The sequence below is a fragment of the Mastigoproctus giganteus genome, chromosome 6 (genome assembly GCF_048544385.1).
Source record: "Mastigoproctus giganteus isolate SK-2022 chromosome 6, ASM4854438v1, whole genome shotgun sequence".
NCBI classification, from domain to species: Eukaryota; Metazoa; Arthropoda; class Arachnida; order Uropygi; family Thelyphonidae; genus Mastigoproctus; species Mastigoproctus giganteus.
Genome location: NC_143580.1, coordinates 193,540,483 through 193,561,892, shown reverse-complemented (window position 1 = coordinate 193,561,892; position 21,410 = coordinate 193,540,483). Strand labels below are relative to the sequence as shown.

The window sequence follows — 21,410 nt, the reverse complement described above, 5'->3', positions numbered from 1 at the left end:
TTCTGTTACTGGTTGGATTTACTTTCTCCACTGTCTCATTCTGTGGAAATGGGAGGATGCTGGTACAAACAAATTGAGTGTACCAATCCTTTGATCCAATCTGAAACAGCCTGTTTTATTTTGGCCTTAACAAAGGTCATGAGCTGTTCACTGCTATCAAACAATTGTATCCTATGGGTTTTGTCAAGTTGGAGATCCCACAGACACATTAGCTAGTAGTGTCATCATTTGTGTTCTAAAAATTTGGATTGACTGGAATTATCTCAAATATCTGAATATTTTTTCTCAGACTTCCCTGTTGAAAACCATATATGGATATTTTGCCTATGGCACACAAATTTATAAATCTCTTTGTATACACTAGGGTCTTCTCCCAGAATCAGATTAATCCTTAATCACATACTGATTCCAGAAACATCATGGACCAGAGAAGTCACACATCTGGATTTGTTTGCTCATTTTAATATTCAGAATATATTAAAATATTTTTTGATCTATCTTAAGTTTTAAAATTCTTTAATATATTGTTTATAAACTGCCATTGATATGCCATACCATATGTTAATGAGCAACTTATTACTGTAATGCATGTTAAAATGCTAGTAAATATTATATAAATTAATGTTAAAAATATATTTTATTGATATGTCTTTTTTTTTTTTTTTTTTTTTTTTTTAAGGGACTTAAAGCAATCTGGTCTCCTCACACTGGTATTGTAGATTGGGCAGAAGTTAACAGATCTTTTGGTAAGGAATTTATAAAAAAAGGAGGTATAATACACTTAGGATTTGAAGTCACTGGGTTTGGAATTGCAAGCAGAAGTCAGAGAAAAGAGTATCCTGTGAGTGTAAGGAGCAAAGAAAAAGTAAGAGAAATATTTCTTAGTTTGAAATTGTTTTACATTAGCAGTATGTTAATAAAATACTGGTCTTCTTATTTGATTGGATCTCCCAATCCCATTCCTTATTCCCTAAAGCAGGGGTCTGGAAAGTTTTTTGAAGAGAGGACCACAAAGGAACATTCAGAGTAGTAGGCAGTAGTATCCAAAAATTTGTCTTGCATTTTATTATACAGTGCAACCTTGTTATAATGCAAGTGTCTGGTGACAACTTCAATACCTGTGTTTTAGCGAAGCACATTATAAAATTTTATAATTTTTTCCCAGTTTTTTTAAACATAAATATATTTTACTTAGTAAGTAAATTAAAGATTGTCATCTTGTTTACATTCTACTAATATGCAATGCTGTAAAAATGACTTATATTTTTCACATCTCTTCTGAAATAGGCATGTAATTTAGATTGTCGGAACTGATGACAGCATTTTTTTCAGTATATAATCTTAATACTGGTCAAATGCAATAAATGAAGATGTTCACTATCACTCTGATGTTCTAACCACACCATCACCTCATTAATATTTTCAAGTACTTTAATTTCTGGTGCTTTTTCCTTATATGAGCCATCCACATTATCTTCTGAGTCACTCCCTACGTCACTGGCTTTCTGTTGTTGATTGTCTGATTGTCCATTCTGTTGTCCCACTGATCACAGAGGCTGCAATTTCTTCCTTGCTCATGTAATGTGCAACTGGAGCTTCCGCATACACCTCGATCCGAGCAGCCAGGTTATTTGCTCCAAGACTGCCCCCAAGTATGTTTCATAACAAGAAGCCTTTGCTTCTTGTTACGAAAATGCTGCTAATTCAAGATTATTAATAGTGAACTTATCTTTTCCAATACATTTTTTCTAACAGTTTTCAGTTGATGAGCTTACTTTCTCCCATGCTAATCCAATATTGTATGTAACATCTTTTAGTGTTAATATTTTCAGAAATTCTAGAACTTGTATTTCTGAGTTCACAATACCAGTAAGTAGCTCGCCATGATAGTAGGCTTTGAATTCTTGAATAATGCCCTGAGCTGTAGGCTGAATTAATACAATTGTGTTCCTTAGCAGAAACACGACCCTGATCTTGCCATATTTCGATTTTCGGAAATAAGCTAGGCAGTAACCCAATAGTAACGGCTTTTTCTTCAAGTTTTTTGGATAGCAAGTGACATCTCACTATTGGTGCAAACTTGCTTTCCAACCATGAAGAAAAAATATCATTTATCATCCAAGATCATTAGAACTATTTTTATAAATCATGGGTAGAGATTTCATTTGAAGTGCTTGAAACACTGGGGACTTTGATTTTTCGCCGATGCACAATGGCTTCAGCTTATGATTTCCAGTCTTGTTTGTGCATAGTAACATAATAATTCTCGCTTTGTCAGTTTTGATGCCTGCTTTGTTGGACACCTTTTTAATATCCAGTTGTACATCTGTTCATCTGTGAATTCACCACCTTGGACCACATTATGCAGAAATTCAAGAAACTCTTCTGCTGCTATAATGTCACCAAATGGAGATTCACCTATTGTAATCTCCACATATAGATTACAAATGTGTCGTCATCTCCACAGGTAGATTATGAAATTTAAGTGCCTGTGTTTTCAAAGTTATCCCATTTATTGGTACTCCTTCATGACACTTCTGTAAAACCACTTGTATAAGCATTGGTCCACGCCACTGTTTTCAGTCTAGTTTTCTTTCTTTGAAGACGTACTTCATGTTCTGTCGTGTCTATGACTGAATGCAGTTTTCTTCCTCTTTCATCCAACTGCAGATCATTCCTTCTGGAATTCCACACTCGTAAAATATACTACATTTTGTTTTACCACTCTTTCGATAATCTTTAGCTTTTGTTCAACTGCATAATTTTTTATTTTGGTAGCCATTCCTTCAGTCATACCGAGTTACTAATTTTGCATTGTATTTATTTCTAATGCCCTAAAATTTACTGCATTTTGAGAAAACTAAATCAAAACCAAACTGTCCAGCCTGTTGTAGTGCCGAAGTGAAGTCACGTGATTCCTCCATAATTCACTTGTCACTTCATGTATATTTTTACCTAACTTAACTCTTAGCAGTTTTTGCTATCCTAAGTGTAACTTCTGTTGAAGAAACTAAAAAAAGAAACTAAAATGGTAAAAATGAAAAATACTACTAAGTACATTAGAAATGATTTTTAATGCAGTATGTACATACCAAAAGAATATAAGTGAAGTATATACTGTATTTTTATTTTGAAAAATAACTGATCAGCTTAGTTTGCATATTTTTTTTCTTCTTTTTATGTGCATACATCTCTTTATAACATCGAATGTCATTTTGCAACGCCTGCCTTACTTTCATACCTCGTTCAATGTTTGGATCTAGAAGAACACTCGGCGGCATTACATTTCTTCTTTCCACTCATATTTGCGTATAAAGGTGTAACGTTTTTAAAAAATAATCTTTAATAAAAATACACAGCGAAAAATATTTGTACAGCTTACACACAATCAATGACCTCACTGCTCGGAATCTAGAGTGTTTACTGATGTATAAATACTAGCAGAGTCTGTATGTAATGGGAGTTTCGACAACAGTCAGAATGGCCTTGAATCCATAACGCATTGGCCTACGTGCTGGCATTATAATACATACGTACATATCAAATGTATTGGTGCATAACGGAGTTAATTTTTTTTCAATTTGTAAACCGCGCTATAGCAAAACCCGCACTGTTTCAAACCACACTATGCGATGTATTCCTGTATTTCAAAATTCTGGTTAATCCCATGATTAAAAATAAGCCACTTAGAGTTATGACATGCATCTTTGCTTTCATCAATTGCTATAGAAAAGTGACTAAAATCGCATGCTTTTTCTTTCAGTTGAAAACACGTCTGTTCCCAAGTCCTCAACTTGTATAGTTATTGTGTTGAGGACAGGCTAACTTCGGCAAAAGCATTCATTTTATCTGGGAACACCTCTTCAGCCATTGCTAAAACAAATTTTGTAATGAACTCACCATCAGTAAAAGGTGTCTTTTTCACTGAATTTAGCAACCCCAAAACTAGTGCTTACTGCCACAAAATTTTGATTTGAGAAATTTTTGAAAACATTTTGTTGACTTGCATACTCTCATCGAGTTCTTGTAATTTTTGCTTGTGTGCAATTTTTCTTGAGAAATTCAACACTTTTAATTGTGTCATATTTGTCACTATGTTTCAAAATAGTCTATTCAAATTATATTCATTGAAAATCAAGACAGTTTCCTTGCAAATAAAGATATAGATTTGTCTTTACACTGTAGGAAAAAATAAGTGATTGTACACTGTTCATTAAAAATGTGACGTTCACTCTCCACTTTTCTCTTCTTCGACATCTTGTAAAAAAAAAGGATTCAATTTTATTTACTATAAAACATTGGAACACAGAAGAACAGATAATCAATATCCCCTAATAGAGTCTCCTATATGTGGTGGTGGGACCACATATAGGAGACCAGTAGCATCACTGGGATCCAATGTGCACAACCTAGGTTCCAGGTTACCACCATAGGAATCCAGTGTGTTTGCTGCACATTGCGACTCGTGGAAATTTGAAGAGGAGAATCCTGGTAGTTGAGCTTGAACACACCACTTTGGCCACTGCTTTGACAAGACGTGTGGTCCTGCATGGCTCCGCTAGGATCAATTGGCTAGTGGGTTTGTCTGCAAGAGTCAGCTGTGTCAATGCCATGTCTTTACCCTTATGGTCTGAGGGACAGGATTCAGGCTGTCGGTTGTGCGGGTATGATGTCTGGGTAGCTCTGGCATCACACTCCTGAGCGCATTTGTTACTTGCTGAATAGTGGGCACCCCATTTGGACTCCATGGTGGGTGGGGAACTTGGGCACTGAACAAAAATAAAAAACTCACAAATCCTGATAAAGTTATTTCTTCTGGGGTCCCAACATGGGCCCTATCCAAAAAATTAGAAGTTGACCCTGCTGATGTCACTTCAGCAAAAAGATGAAACACTGAAAGAATATCAGGTTCAACACCCCATTCCCAATAATAGGAAAAATGTCACCTTTCTTTATCCAGAAAGGTTTGGAGGGGCTGGCATGCTCTTCTAAATCTGTCAAACAGCTTTGTTCATGTGACATCCTTGTAGAGACTAGAAGTGACATTCAAAACAGCTTGTCCGAGCCACATCTCTTGGGGGAATGCCTATCACAGTTACCTCCCACAAAACACTTAACTCGTCCTGGGGTGTCATCTCCGAATGGGATCTCATGGAAGTGTCAGAAGAGGAAATATGTTCTGAATTAAAACCCCAAGGAGTGACAGCTGTGAAACAAATCTTCATGTGTGGCTTGGCTGACCATGAATGGAGACAGAGGGTAATAACATTAATACTAACATGAGAAAGTCTTGCCAACTATGTGAGGTTGTGAAAAAGGCTTTAATATATTTGATATTTTGGTGAGTTTAACACTTAATCACAAGATTTAAAGAAAACAATGTTTGGTTTTCTGTCTATAGTGGAAAATTTTAATTGATAGTAGTAGTAGTGGCACGTGATGCAAGAAAGCAAGTAGTGTATGAGCTTATGCAGCATCAGCCAAAAAAAAAAAATCACACCATTCCTTCCAAATGCCTATCCAGTTCCTCCTTAAATTTATTTAACCTATCAACTTCCACGACAGATGGAAGTTTTTTTCAGCAATTAACCACCTGCTGGCTAAAGGCAAATTTCTGCATATCTATTCTACATCTGTCTTTTCTTAATTTGAATTTATGCCCCCTTAGGTTCGTAATCTGAACAAGTGGAAGGATCCCATCAGAATTCAGCGTGCTCAACCCATTCAAGGCCTTATACACCTCAGTAAGATCACTTCACAGGTGCCTAGTCTCCAGCCACTGCAATTTGCAGAACTTTAGCCTCTCTTGGTAAGAGGATCCTTTCATTCCCCTCACCAATCTTGTTGCCCTTCTCTGTACACGCTCAAGCAAATCGACATCCTTCCTAAAATGAGGCCTTCAGACCTGTACACAGTACTCAAGGCGTGGCCTGGCCATTGCCTTATACAGAGGGACAATCACCTCCTTTTCCCTGCTAGCAAAATTCCTATATATCATTGACAAAACCCCATGACCTGCCCTGGCAGCCTGTCTGCATTGCTCAGAAAACTTCATATCTGACTGCACAGTTACTCCCAGGTCTTTTTCATTTTCTACCACCTTAAGTATAGTACCACACAGTTGGTACGTTTCTCTGGGGTTACTTCTACCCATATGCAGTACTTTGCATTTGTCAAGGTTAAATTTCAGTTGCCACTTCTTAGCCCATCTGCCCAAATTATCTAGATCCTGTTGCAGTAGCACACTGCCATTACTGTCATTAACAACCCTGCCAACCTTTGTATCATCTGCAAACTTTGACACTAAGCCTGATATACCTTCATCAATATCATTGATAAATATACAAAACAACACTGAACCCTGTGGGACTCCACTAATAACATTAGTCCACAAAGAGCAGCACCCATTAATTACCACCCTCTGTCTTCTCTCTTTTTCAGACACATCAGCCCTTTCAAGAGGAAGTTCCCTGAACATGTGTGGGCATTGGGTAGTAAGTTTTCCACTTGTGGCTGATGCTTTTGAAAATTTTAAAATGAAAACTTTGTATATAAATGAATGTAAATATTAATTTGTTCATTTTATTTTGGTTGCCCAACAAATGGATAAAATTATTGTCAAAAATCAAATTAGAATTTAAAAAAAATCATAATTTTTAAAGAACTCTCCCCCCCCCAATGTAATATGATCTTCTACACCTGTTTATGCATCATTTGATTCAGTTTCTTTGACTTCTGGATTTGAGTTCCAGAAAACTAATTTTAAAGCCAAATCAGACAGCAGTGGTTGATCGTAGATGTGATCTTCTTCAATTTTAAAGTAATTTTCTCACTGCCATCAATTATAAATGGTCTACAATTACTTGAAAACATGGTTAAGAGATAGCAGCACAATGAAAGATTTTAAGACAATTCATACATAAATGGATAGATTTTTTGAAATATGCTTAAAACAGCTTTGTTTATATACCCATGTAATTCTTAGGACTCACACATGAAAAAAGTATACAGCAAACTCCCGTTGTAGTATTTTAAAAGGGACTAGCTTGAAAGAGCACTATAAGCAGGACCAACTTTTTTGGGGGCCATTTTTCATTTCTTCAGAATTTTGGTAGATATATTTGTGCAGTGTTTGTAAAGCAGTGGCTAATATGTAAGTTGAAAGCCTGCACACTTAATGTACTGTGCTTGATTTTTTGCACCTTTAGCCTCAAATAAACCTCGAGTATTATCAAATTATAAAATTTATTGATGCCATGTTGAACAGATACACACAAAAGACACTGAGTACAACACCAGTGAGGAAATGAATGAACGAAATGGATAAATGCTGAATTAGAAGAGGGAAAAAAGGGTGAAAAATGTAAGATAAATAGTTAGATACTGATTTGTAGAGCTTCAAGTTAAATATGAAATAAACAAATGTCAATGCCACCTACATTGGAAAGTTTATATGAAGAAAACAAATTGTGCGTAAATGAATCCCTAAATTTAGTCTCTTAAATTTAAAATGATCAAGAACTATTCTAGCACTATATAGTGTCTCAATAATTTTTACCATCAAAAAAATTAGTTTTCTTGTACTACCGAAATACTGATTTGTAATAGCATTAGCAGAGGCATACAATGCAAGAAAGCAAGCTTATGCAGCATCAGCCAAAAAAAAAAACCGGCTCCATTTCACCCCTCCGTTCTTTCCAAATACCTGTCCAGCTCAGCCTTAAATTTATTTAGGCTATCAGCTTCCACAAAAAAAGATGGAAGTCTGTTCCACCAATCAACTATCCGCTGGCTAAATGCAAACTTCCGCACATCTATCCTACAACTGTCTTTCCTCAATTTGAATTTATGCCCTCTCAGGTGATTATTCTGCGCAAGAGGAAGAATCCCATCAGCATTGAGCATGCTCAAACCATTCAAGGCTTTATACACCTCAATCAGATCACCTTGCAGGTGCCTAGTCTGCAGACGCTGTAATCAGCAAAACTTAAGCCTTTCTTCGTAAGAGCATCCCTTCGTTCCATTCACTAATTTAAGTGAATTTATAATCTTGTTGTCCTTCTCTGTACTCGTTCCAATAGCTCTACATCCTTCTTAAAATGAGGCTTCCAGACCTGTATATATTACTCAAGGTGTGGCCTGACCATTGCCTTATACAAGGGGATAATCACCTCCTTATCCCTACTAGAAAAAGTTCTGTATATCATTGACAAGACACCATACTCTTGCAGACCATCTGCACTGCCCAGAAAACTTCATATCTGCCTGCACAATTACCCCCAGATCCTTTTCATTCTATACCACTGTCAGTGTAGTACCACAGAGTTGATATGTTACTCTGGGGTTACTGCTTCCCATATGTAGTACTTTACATTTGTCAGTGTTTGTTAGATAGGCTGAGAGGTGGCAAACTTCATTTGCCACCTCTCAGCCTATCTGATCAACTTTTCTAGATCCTGTTGCAGCAGTGTACTGTCATTAGTGTCCTTAACAACCTTCGTATCTTCTGCAAACTTGGACACTAAGCGTGATATACCATCATCAATATCATTTACAAATACGGAAAACAACAATGGATCCAACACTGAACCCTGAGGGACTCCATGAAGAGCAGTGTCCATTGATTACTACTCTCTGTCTTCTCCCACTCAACCATCCCTTTATCCATTGTAGCAACGTACCCTTAATTCCACACCTTTCCAATTTGTGCAGTAGATTTCCTTGTGCAACAGTATCAAAAGCCTTTCTAAGATCCAAATATATATCAAAGTTATTCCCTGCATCCAGTTCATTTGTGACCACATCATAATATCCAGTCAAATTGGTCAGACAAGACTTCCCCTTAACAAAACCATGCTGTGTCCAAGCTATAACTGAAGTCTTGTCTAGATGATCCTGCAGTGCTTCTTTAACTAGTGCCTCCGTTAATGTTAATTTACGTAGAACAGAAGTTCTATAATTAGACCTGTTACACCTATTATAGATCTGTTAGTTTTAGAACTTCTTTAGAACAGAAGTTCTAAAATTAACAAGTCTATAATTACTTGTCACCCTTTGATTGTCCTTTGTGAATTGGGGTCAAATTTGCACATCTCCAATCCATGGGTACCTCCTGAGTCCAAGGAAGCTCTCATAATTATGGCTAAGGGTTTGCTTACTTCCTTTGCTGCCTCTAATATAACTGGATAGATCCTATCAACCCCGGGTGCCTTTTTTATGTTTATCTTCAACAATTTCTCCTCCACTTTCCTCTCAGTTATTACAAAATCATCAAGCTCACAATAGAGTAAGCACTATTTATTTTTTTTCCCCACATATCACTTCACAATAGTGAATAGGCCCCTGCCACTGAAATCTTCAGAAAATAGGTGCCAAGGCCTCCCAGAGTACTAATGCAGTCTCTCTCTCTATGCATGACATGCCTCTTCAAGGGGAAGTGTGGGCAACAGGGGTTCCACTGACTAAATGGTCAGAGAAACAACATAACATGACACTACACTTTTTGAAAACCTTAGGCCTTCAAAGAGTTCTGTGGTACACAACACGGAGGTGGGAGGACCCCTGGGGCTGTTTGACAACTAACACTTTACACTTTCACAATAGTGTACATACCATCAGACAGCAATTATACACACTAGGTTGGGAACTAGTGGTCTAAAACTTCAGATTTGAAGTCAGTTATAAATATATTTGCTAGCAAGGGAGACAGCCCCCTGCTCACACCTTTGCTCTTAGTAAAATTGGTCCAGGAACTTGAAGTAAGCCTATCTTAGCAAAAAGTCTATTAGGTCAGATATATTCACTTTTCTCAGTGGTGGCTGAAACCCGTGGTTGTGTAAATTCAGAACAAAAAATGGATTTTCACATCTTAATGGAACAAAAGATCGATTTTTGAATCTTAATGCAGTGTTTTGGTGGTACTGAACCTATATTAGAGCTCACTGTACTATCGTGTTGGAGTTGTACACCATTAATCTTCTTCAAAAGATTTTGGATGCTCTTAAGAGAGTTAGGATTTTCACCAACCAGTTAGCAATGATCTGCTCTGAGTAGTTCTTTTCACTAGCTGCAGGTTGTAGAAGAAAGTCCAGGAGTCTTGTTTGTTTGAGGATTTATTAGGTGCATCAGTATCTGTGGCCATATTGTGCCACAGGACTGTTAATTTTTCAGAGATGAATGTGGTGGTGGGTTGGGGAATATTCAGAGATGGTGGGAATTGAAGCGTTCTCTGCCTTATGGTGCATACAAAGAATCTGTTTGCATTTGACCTGACTCTTCCAAAGTTTTCATTTGTACTCCTGACGCATCCGTTTTTTTAATGTAAGGTGTGTGCTGTTTCAGTTTTAGTCTTCTCTCCATCATGTGCCATTTTTTAAAAATCGATTTAATTGAAGCTGATCAGTTTATATTATCTTGAATAATGCATGCATATCCATTTCACCTAAATATTTTCTGATTTCTGTGTTTTTGCTTCACTCTGAAGTGCCTTGTAATAATGATAAATGTTGTTTTTATCACTATTTATTTGATCTTCATTATACCAGCTTATGTTAAACCAGTTTAATTATAAAATTTCCTTTCTTTGGTGAAATTATATTTTAATAGAGTTATGATTTTATTAATACTTGTTAAAGCATAATTTTGAAATATTTCTAGACAATCAACTGTCGGTATGTTGTGACTTGTGCAGGTCTTTATTCTGATAAGTTGGCAGAAATGTCAGGGTGTAATTCTGAACCCAGAATAGTGCCTTTTCGGGGAGAATATCTGCTCCTGAAACGAGAGAAGTGCAATCTTGTGAATGGAAATATATATCCAGTAAGAAATATTCTGTATTGTCAGAAAAACTGAGTTTTTAATGTTTGATTTTTTTAAAATTTTTTATATCACATTAAAATCCTTTTAGTAAGAGCCTCTGTAATTGAATGCATGTTGCACAGGCTGTATTTATGTTTAATGTTTAGCAAATGCAAAGATTGTTTCTTGTGCTCTTACTATGAATGCTTTATTACATATTATGTAGGACTTTTGAAGTAGATTGTTTGTTGTTACTAGATCATCTGACTAGAGTTTTTCATTTCATTTATATTAGATTTTAATTTGTTTAAGAGCTATGCCTAGTTTAGCAATTTTTCAAGGTTGAATTAAAGTAATACATTTTAACACATTTGCTGTGTTGATGCATATAAGTATTATGGCACAGCATGTGGGCATATGGCCCACATGCTGTGCACATTACAGCACAGTGGGCATATGGCCCACTGTGCTGTAATGTATGCAGGAGGCCATTCTTAAGTGGTCAGTATGTGATTGTTATAAAAGTAATGACACATGAAATGAACTGCTTGATTCTTTGGGCATACTAATTAAAATTGAACTCTGTTATTAGCATCAATGATTCATTTTTGCTTATAGCTTGTTATACATTTTTATTTGTTTTTTTTTTTTTTTTTTTGCTTGTGTTGAGGTTAGTTTATATACATAGAATAAACATTTTTGAGTTTTTTTCTGATTTACAGTACTCAGCCCAAAAGAGTGCTTGCTTGCTTTTAGCTATGAAATAATGGTTGAAAAACTGACCCTGTATGTATCTTTTATTATTTGTTTGTTATTTCTTAAAATTCTGAAAATTATAGCACACTGAATGGGCCTCTCAAAACATAGGCAGTAGTATGTTATATATACTGCCTATTCCAGCAATTCTTTCCACAAACTGAATTTGTATAGCTGGCTCCATCCACCTCCATACAAACAATGCTTGATATCTCATAGAGGGCCTTGCTGATAATCCTGTAAACAAGATCCCATTGTTTGAATGATTTAAGTTAGTTCTACTGACGAGGACACTACATTTGGAGCTTGTTATTAACATGGAGTTTATTTATGTACGGATTAATTCACACACATCATTTTTACTACCAAGGCAATTTTAATTATATCCCATATTGTGAATACCTTCACGAGTTGCCATGGAATTGTACTTCCTCAAATAAATAATGCTTTACCTATGGAGAAGACTATTGTTACTTATCCTCTGCAGATACTGCTACCCAGATGGCATCGTTTCAAAGCTTATTGGCTTCTCATTGGTGGGTGGGTGGGCAGGTACCCTGGTGTTGCAATAGTAACTGCCCACCCACTTAAGCCACTTTAAAGTGGCCTAAGTTACTCACCCCCATAAGTATGTTTATATCATGGCAGTTTGGATACTTTTTGAACAGGCCTCATATAATAATGTATCATTATTTCAGTGGTGAATATTTAGGATCTTGAAATTACAGATAATTTTAGGTTAATATATATTTTTTTATCATTTTTACATTTAGATCTTTTATCCATCCAATTTTAGTTTGTGTCTCAGCATCTTTCCTTTCTCATTACCCAGGTTATTCAATCTTTAAGGCCTACTAGTTATTAATATTACAGTATTGTACTAGAAGTTTGCTTTGGGAAATAGAATCATAATTAAGGTAACTTTTTGGGTCTCTTATTTCAGTAGAATGTGTATATTATTCTGTGCAATAAATTAAAGGGGAAATTGCAAGTGCGTTTGTAGGACTAGTTTGGATTTTGGTATATTATGCGCTCTCCTAATATTATATCTCATTCCTTCTGCAGAGTACTATTTGTTTTTTATTTAAGTGCCTAGAATAATTTAATGTTATTTGCATAGTAAATGTGATTTTTCATCATCATAATTGCTTATCCATCTGTATAGGTTCCTGACCCCCGATTTCCCTTCCTTGGCGTTCACTTTACTCCTCGCATAGATGGAAGTGTATGGTTGGGACCAAATGCTGTTTTAGCTTTCAAAAGGGAAGGCTATCACATCACTGATTTCAGTATTTCAGATCTGTGGGACTCCCTAAGTTTTCGGTAAGAGACAATGATCTGTGCTTACTTAAAATCCTTTTAGATAAGTAATACATTTTATAACATGCATTCTGCTATATTTGCATTTTGTTATAATGTCTTGTTACGAGGCACTTGTTATTACATTTAATTAAAAGTAAAATGTGATTTTTTTATTCCCTAGGATATGTATACCTGTATTATTACTTGTTTTGTTCTCATAATAACTTGTATATTAGAAATGCAATTTGATTTTTATGAAGGCTTATAAATATAAGTTTTCTATTACGTCAGGACTATCGTTCTACTTTTCAAATTCCCTCATAAATAAATGGCAAACTAATATTGAGATTTCAACTAAGAAAATTTTTTGAAAAGTGGAAAACAGCCAACAGAATTAAAGCCCTTAGGATAAAATCTAATAAAGGAGTGCACAGTTAACAACTTTATCACTGAGGCAGCAAGAATTGCTGCCTGCTGTGAAATAGGTCAAAATGCAAAGAAGGGAGAGAAGACCACCTGACACACTGGAGAAGAAATGGCACCTCTCTTGATAGCGGTTTCTCATGAGAATTGCCCATTCTATTGTAATTCCTACCTGTTTAAATATCACTGAAGAATGGAATAGTTCCATATATAGGATAATAGAAAAATATATATATAATAAATAAATAAATATTGACTTTTCTTGGGACTCCAGTAAATATGATGGATTTTTCTTTATTTTTTTTCTATTTTCTATTTCTACTGGTGTTAAGGTGGCTAAATTTAGGCAAAGAGTGAATTTAATTTTATTCTACCTCTTCTGCTCTCTCTCTTTCCTTGATAGTGAAGTCTTTTAATTCTCTAAGTTTTCAGCTATATCCTGACTCCTTCTGACGTATTGGTATGTTTAACATGTTAAGTATCACAATTTCTTCTTCTTGTAAACAAAATTTCAACCTGTGAGCAATTGCTCTTTCATTTTAATAGTGCAACAGTTTTAGTTATAAAATTGTGAATTTTTTTTTCAAGCCACGGCAGGATAATTCTGCCTGTTGTGTCAAACGTGAAACTATTTTTTAGTGATAGGCATAATCAACAGTCATAATCAAAATAATCAATTGTAGAATTTTCATAATTGATTATATGCAAATCAGGTTATTACGAAATCAAAAAAAAAAAAAAAACTGAAGGGGGGATTCGATCCAATGTTATGAGAACTAAAGATAAAGTGCTGTTACTACTTGGACAATAATTCCATTCAGTCTATGTGCATATATATAGGCTGAACGGAATTGTTTCTGTTCAGAGAGAGAGTTCCGTTCAACTATTGTGCATATAATTATATCGACTATGCCCATCACTACTATTTTTACCTAGTGTGTCCATTTGTACATTCATTATCGTCCTTGTTCTAGTCTATCCATTACGTTTTGTTTTGTTTTTTTTTTTTTCAAGTCAGGGATGGAAGTGCAGGATGAACTCATACAAAGAATGCACGATTTCTTCATTCTGCAACACAAAAACTAGCATTAGTTGCTTTGTGCTAATATGAAATAATCCAAACTCTTTCCCCTCCACCCCCAAACACAGTTTTGAACATGTGACTACAGTATGAGATTTTTGGTTCTTTCCCATAGTTTTGGGGAAGGACATGATTTTTCATCTGAGAATGACCTAGTTGCAGAGTGAAAATAGCCCTCCCATTCTGATAGGAGCTATTTTTCAACTTCATCTGATGGGAATCAAACCTAGGCCATTTGCAGTGTGAAATAGCTTGTGTGTGTGTGTTATGGGTGTTTAATAGCACAGAAGCTACACTGGCTATGTGTGCCTTGTGTGTGAAAGAGCAGCAATATTATCCACTGTCTCAGCTGCAAGTAGAATCATAATTTGTATATTTAGTAATAAAGTAGACACTTATAAGTGTTACGAAGCCGACCGGGCTAGCTGGGTGGGTAAAGTGCCTACCTGGCAACCCAAAGGTGTTGAGGGTTCGAATCCCACCTCGGGCTTGGATCAAAGTACTGCAAAAACCTTGGGAGGTGCATTATGGCCACAGAAGCCGATGCGCCAACAACTACCAAAAAAAAAAAAAAAAAAAGAAAAGAAAAAAAGTGTTACGAAGTAGTGCTAGGATTACAAGTTTAGTATATTTTTAAATGCAATACTTATACACAGCAGCAATTTTATTCTTACCTTAGGTATTTACTGTTTTTAGCTCCAAAAATTTAATTTTTTTTATGTTCTTTTTGTGCATATTTATAAAAAAAAGGCTGTGATTCAATATATATAGTGCATACAGTGATTTTCCAAGGATTATATTTGCCTGTAATGGATGAATCAGTGTTTATAATTCATCAAGATGCTACTAGCAGCAACAATATAACTGTAACAGCCACCCATATGGCTAGAGAGAAGGAATGAGTTTGCATTATTCAAATTAGCATTAGCAAAGGCACATGATGCAAGAAAGCAAGCTTATATAGCATCAGCCATTAAAAAAAAAAAAAAAAAAAAAAACCCTTTATTTCACCCATCCACTCACTCCAAATGTTTGTCAAGTTCTTTGTCAAGTTCTGCCTTGAATCTATTTAAGCTATCAACTTCTACAATGACAGATGGAAGTTTGTTCCGCCAATCAACCACCCGCTGGCTAAAGGCAAACTTCTGCACATCTGTCTTACAACCGTCTTTCCTCACTTTGAATTTATGCCCTCTCAGGCGATTATTCTGAGAAAGAGGAAGAATCCCATCCACATTGAGCATGCTCAAACCATTCAAGGCTTTATACACCTCAATCAGATCACCTCGCAGGTGCCTGGTCTCTAGACTGTAATTTCCAAAACCTAAGCCTTTCTTGTAAGAGCAACCCTTTGTTCCATTCACTAATCTTGTTGCCCTTCTCTGTACTCGTTCCAACAGCTCTAAATCCTTCTTAAAATGAGGCCTCCAGACCTGTATACAGTACTCAAGGTGTGGCCTGACCATTGCCTTATACAAGGGGATAATCACCTTATCCCTGCTAGAAAAATTCCTGTATATCCTTGACAAAACACCTCAAGCAGACAGACTGTCTGCACTGCTCAGAAAACTTCATATCTGCCTGCACAATTATCCCCAGGTCCTTGTCATTCTCTACCCGCAGAGTTGATACGTTACTCTGGGATTACTGCTTACCATATGTAGTACTTTACATTTGTCAATGTTAAACTTCATTTGCCACCTCTCAGCCCATCTGCTCAACTTTTCTAGATCCTGTTGCAGCAGTTTGCTGTCATTAGTGTCATTAACAACTCTGCCAACAATCATATGATCTGCAAACTTGGACATTAAGCCTGATATACCATCATCAATATCATTTATAAATACAGAAAACAACAATGGACCCAACACTGAACCTTGAGGGACTCCACTAATAACATTAGCCCACGAAGAGGGCTATTGATTACCACTCTCTGTCTTTTCCCCCTCAACCATCCCTTTATCCATAGGAGCAATTTGCCTCCAATGCCACACTCTCCAATTTGTGCAGCAATCTTCCATGTACAACAATATCAAAGGCTTTTCTAAGATCCAAATATATGATATCAAAGTTATTCTTTGCATCCAGTTCCTTTGTGACTACATCATAGTATCCAATCAAATTAGTCCAGACAAGACTTCCCCTTAACAAACCCATGCTGTGTCTGAGCTATAACTAAAGACTTGTCTAGATGATTCTGCAATGCTTCTTTAACCAGTGCCTCCATTAATTTCCCTGTAACAGAAGTTAAATTAACAGGTCTGTAATTACCTACCAGTCTCCCCCTTTGACCCTCCTTTGTGGTCACATTTGCACATCTCCAGTCCATGGGTACCTCCACTGTGTCCAGGGATGCTCTCATAATTATGGCTAAGGGCTTGCTTACTTCCTTTGCTGCCTCCTTTAATATAACTGGATAAATTCCATCCACCCCAGGTGCCTTTCTTATGTTTATCTTCATTCAACAATTTCTCCTCCACTTTTTTTTATTTCAAGATTATCTAGCTTACTGCCAGAGTTGAATACACCTCTGGCATTCCCCTCCATGAATATTCATTTAGTTTGTTAGCTACCTGAGCAGGATCATCAACAGTTGGACCATCAATATCAAGTGGACCAATCTGATTCATCCCCTTCATTCTAGAGTTTACATAAGCAAAGAACTGTTTGCTGCTTTTCTTTGCATCCTTTGCCAAAGATTTCTCGCAATTTGCCTTCACCTGCCTAACCTCCTTTGTAACTTGATCTTTCATAGGTTTCTGTGTCACATGTTAATTTATATGTATCCCACGCATTTTTCTTCTTTGACACATTGTGTAATTAGTTCATCTGACATCCATTTAGGCCTAAATCTTGAACAATATTTGTTGGTATATAAATGAATAGATCTTGTAGAGCCCAAAAAATTCTTGAATCATTAACTGAGAAACTTGTTTGGCTGATGGAACATTTTAAACAGAGAATTAACTGTATGTTATCCAATACAAAGTATATTAGCAGGCCAACTGCAGGACTAATTACCACAAAACAAATACAGGAACTCCCCAACTTTTGTAAGGGTTGCGTTCCGCGGAACACTACATAATTCGAAATTTCCCCCCTGCTTGTGCAGCACTTGCAACTGTGCTCACTGAATTGATTGGATCAGAAAAGAAATGTTCAACAAACATGTAAATAAAATTATAATTATTTATTGTATTTATTCAATTTATTTATTTATTCAGGAAAAATTACAAATGCGTGAAATTTAAAAAAAAATTATAAAATTACAAAAAAAAAAAGGAGACAGGCATAACATCAGTAAGTTTTACCTCTTGAGCATCGTTGCCAGAATCTGTCTTCAGCTGATAAGTATGCTGCTGTGGAGATTTAGAAGGGGTTGGCCGCTTTTCAAATCATATTATTAACAGCTGTTCCATCTTTGATATTGCACCTGAATGCTGTTTTGTGATCACTGTTGATCCTTTGACATGTTCTTTTATACGTGCAGTCCTTTAAAATAGTATTCACTGTTGAAGCAGCAAAACCTAAACTTTGTCCTGCTTTGTACTTCTTAATCATTTTCATCTCTAAATTAATTTTTTTTTTTTTTTGTTTCCTGGCACAACTACCACTTGCACTTTTCGTTGATTGCTTTCCCTTTGTCATTGTAATATGTAAATAGGAATGAAGGTTTCTGAAAATTTGTTTTTTATATGATTGAAGATCAGTGAAGGGGAACACATTTCGCCATAATAGCGTAAAAGCCCACACAATTGCAGTTATGGGTATTATTGCAAATGCAATAAGATTGAGTTTACTACCTGTTTATAATTAGATGCACTAACAGAAAAGCCCAATAAACTGGAAAGTGCAAGTTATGGTCCAGAAATGTGCTTTAGAAAAATATCACAAAGGCGTTCCGAAATTTTCAGCTTCTGAGGACTTGGAATGAATTGCAAAAAAAAAAAAAAAAAAAAAGTGTTATTGGGTTCACGTTACAATATTTTCACGATACTTCCATTTATTCCTACAGAATGCAAAATACGTTTCCACGATTTATGATTTTTTTTATATGATAATATGATTTTTTTAAGTTTGCACCAGCTGGCAAAAACTTACCGTAAAGTCGAATTTTCGTAAGTCGGGGAGTTCTGTATAGCAAATTCAATTTGGGTTATGTTTAGCAAGGTGTTTGGCTAAACACAACTACGTACTGAGATAGCCCAATATTCAAAATAAAATATTTGGCAAAACAAATACACCAATGGCAGTGCAAATGTAGAAGTGCCAATGAAATGTGCTCTCACACCCACAAACCACAAGTGCCACTTATTTTAAAATGGAATTGAATAAAAACAGGGAACTCCAAGAACCACCACTTCACTTGGACATCAGTACCTGTGACCAGGTGGTGCTTAAGTTTCTATCGTTGGTTAAATCATATAAGCAGGATGGTTTATTTTTTGTTGGGTGCAAGGATGGTTCCCCGTGGGTTGGAAGTTGTGCATTTGCATTGGTGACAGTGAATGTTAGAGTTTATCTTTATGATTTTATTTTGAATTGGTACTTAGGTAGCAAAATTGCACCTTTCCAAGTGTAATATTAATTTGTTTCTGTTTATATAATAGCTCTGGAGACATAACTAAATTTGTCCTTGTAGTAATAATAGTAAACTTTTTTTTCATTCCCATACCAGAAGAGTTAGTGCTTCCAGCTTTTCTCCCATTCCATATTTATAAATGAAAGAATTCTTATACCATGTTGCTCTTTGGTCTGTGATCCTGAAGAGACCACATGTGAAAATTTTGACAACAGTACTATTTCCCCCTTGACAACCTTTCCCCCCATTAATTTTTCTGAATTTAAAAAACCAATGGAGCCTATATTTATGTGCATATTTGTTATGTTATCTAAAGAGATAGAAATATCATGAACACCTTAAATAGATCACCATATATTCTTATTTTCATTAATAAAATGCTCAGTATAGACAATTTTATTACAAGAATTCTTTTAATGTAACTCCAGTCATTCACTTTTCTTTTTTTCAGTGGACTTCAAAAACTAGCAGTGAAGCATTTTGTTAAAGGCATGCAAGAGATGTACAGGGGAATCAATATTGCTGCACAGGTTCAACAACTACAAAAGTATGTGCCAAAACTACAGCTTTGTGATGTAGCCAGGTAGGTAGTTAAATTTTTTCTTCATAAGGTTAATTATACTTTTTTTTTTTCATTTGGAAATAAACATTTCCAAATTAAACATGGGTTTTACTTCCAGCATGGGAATAGTGAACATGTAATCAAACCAGTGCAATGCACCACAAGGACTCTGTAAATACATTGATGAAGGGGTTGAATGCTTCATTACTTGTGCTTTTAGAGATTCCACTATTCAGATTCTTCTTGGACTACAAAGTTGAAATATACCTTTTTTTTTTTCAAAGCCAGCCCAGAAGGGAGCAGGCTAGTTTTGTGAATCTAGGGCAGGAATACTCAACAGGGGCAATATTGCCCCCAAGAGGATGAAAATTGGTTTTTGGGGAGCAAAAAAAAAAAATCATGGGTATGAGAGTGGTTTGTGGCCCACAAGTTCATCCCTGATATCTATTAATATTTAATTTCTCATTGGGTTTTCTTTTCCCCTTACACAGATATATATATGTTAGGAGTGAGTGAGAAATTCTGATAAAAGGAAGACAGCAGGTGTGATTTAATTCAACCACCTTTGTTTTTCATAGACATTAAATGCCTAGGTGCTTTCAGATTTAATGTCTCCGAAATCCTTGCCGTTTGCTTGCACTTTTCTGACAGCTGCAAACTTGGCGGCAGCATGGTTTATTTTTTTATTTTTTTGTTTCATTGGTTAATATATGAGGCATGGACGGGATGAGGAAATGTTTTAGTATATTGTTTCTTTTTTATTTTTGATCCATAGTGCTTTTTGTGAGTGACATGGGCTATGAGAGTTAATAAAAGTAGTTTATATTTAATCCTTTGTAGTTATTCAACCCATCACCAATCATGTCAAGTGGTGGAAAAAAAAAAAAAAAAAAGTGTCAAAAGTCAACAGTATCTGGATGAATATCTAGCTTATGGTTTTATTGATAGCCCATTCCACTCAAAACACCCTTGTGTGTAATAGTTGTATTTCAAATGAGGCTATGAAACCATCAAGACTTTTAGATCACTTAAAAAGGAAACATCCTGATAAAGTTGCTAAAACATATTGAATATTTTAAAATATTTTAAAAACACAATTTTGAGCAATGTAACACTATGACTTCCTTATTTAAGAACACACAAACAAATGACAATGGAATGATTGCATCTTATAAAATTGCAATAATCATTGCAAAAACTGGTAGTGCTTATACAGTTGCTGAGACTTATTGCAACCTGCATTAGACTAATTTCACCAGTGCTACATTGAGCTACAATTCAATTCGAAAACAAGTCGATGAGATGTCAGTTAACATTGAAGAGCAGCTAATTGACAAACTAAAAACAGCTCTATTCAAAATGATGAATCTGGTTATTGACAATAAGACCCTTCTAGTAGCATATGTTCATATTTTGATGATGATTGTAAATAGCAAGAAGAGGAGTTGTTTGTAAAATATATAGAAACTGACTGTACTGGAGTATCCATTTTTCTGCTGTACAAACATGGTTTGATGAAAAAGAATTTCCATTGGAAAATTTGGTATCCTGTTCCACCAACGGTGCTGCCTCCATGGTTGGAAGACAACTGTTTTACAGCCCACCTAAAGGAAGTATGTCCCGAAGTGAAGTTCTTGCAATACACCGCACTGTACACCATCTGGTTACAAAAATATTAGCCCAGTTCTTTTATCAATCTCGCAGTATAGTTGTTAAAACGATCAATAAAATAGTCACATAGCAAATATGATCACCCTCTCAGAAAATTGTGTTGATAATGAAGAAATTTGAGGCTTCTTTTACATACAGAAGTCAGTCAGATGGTTTTCTAAAGGAAACTGTCTAACAAAATTTGTAAACCCTTTTGATATGATAATTAGTTTTTTAAAAAACCAAATAAGTCGCAT

General features: G+C 35.7%; 1 protein-coding gene across 4 annotated transcripts in view; it reads left to right on the top strand.

Annotated features, from left to right (window-relative positions):
• Nucleotides 1–21,410, top strand: part of L2HGDH (L-2-hydroxyglutarate dehydrogenase) — an 86,339-nt gene that overhangs the window by 34,308 nt on the left and 30,621 nt on the right. For all 4 annotated transcript variants that reach the window (XR_016547079.1, XM_090375589.1, XM_090375587.1 and 1 more), the window contains exons 5-8: nt 680–865; nt 10,657–10,818; nt 12,719–12,876; nt 19,393–19,524. Coding sequence is in view for 3 of the 4 variants with exons in the window: in XM_090375589.1 (XP_090231715.1) it covers nt 680–865; nt 10,657–10,818; nt 12,719–12,876; nt 19,393–19,524 (638 nt within the window). In the remaining variant the exon portion in view is untranslated. The remainder of the gene's footprint in view (nt 1–679; nt 866–10,656; nt 10,819–12,718; nt 12,877–19,392; nt 19,525–21,410) is intronic.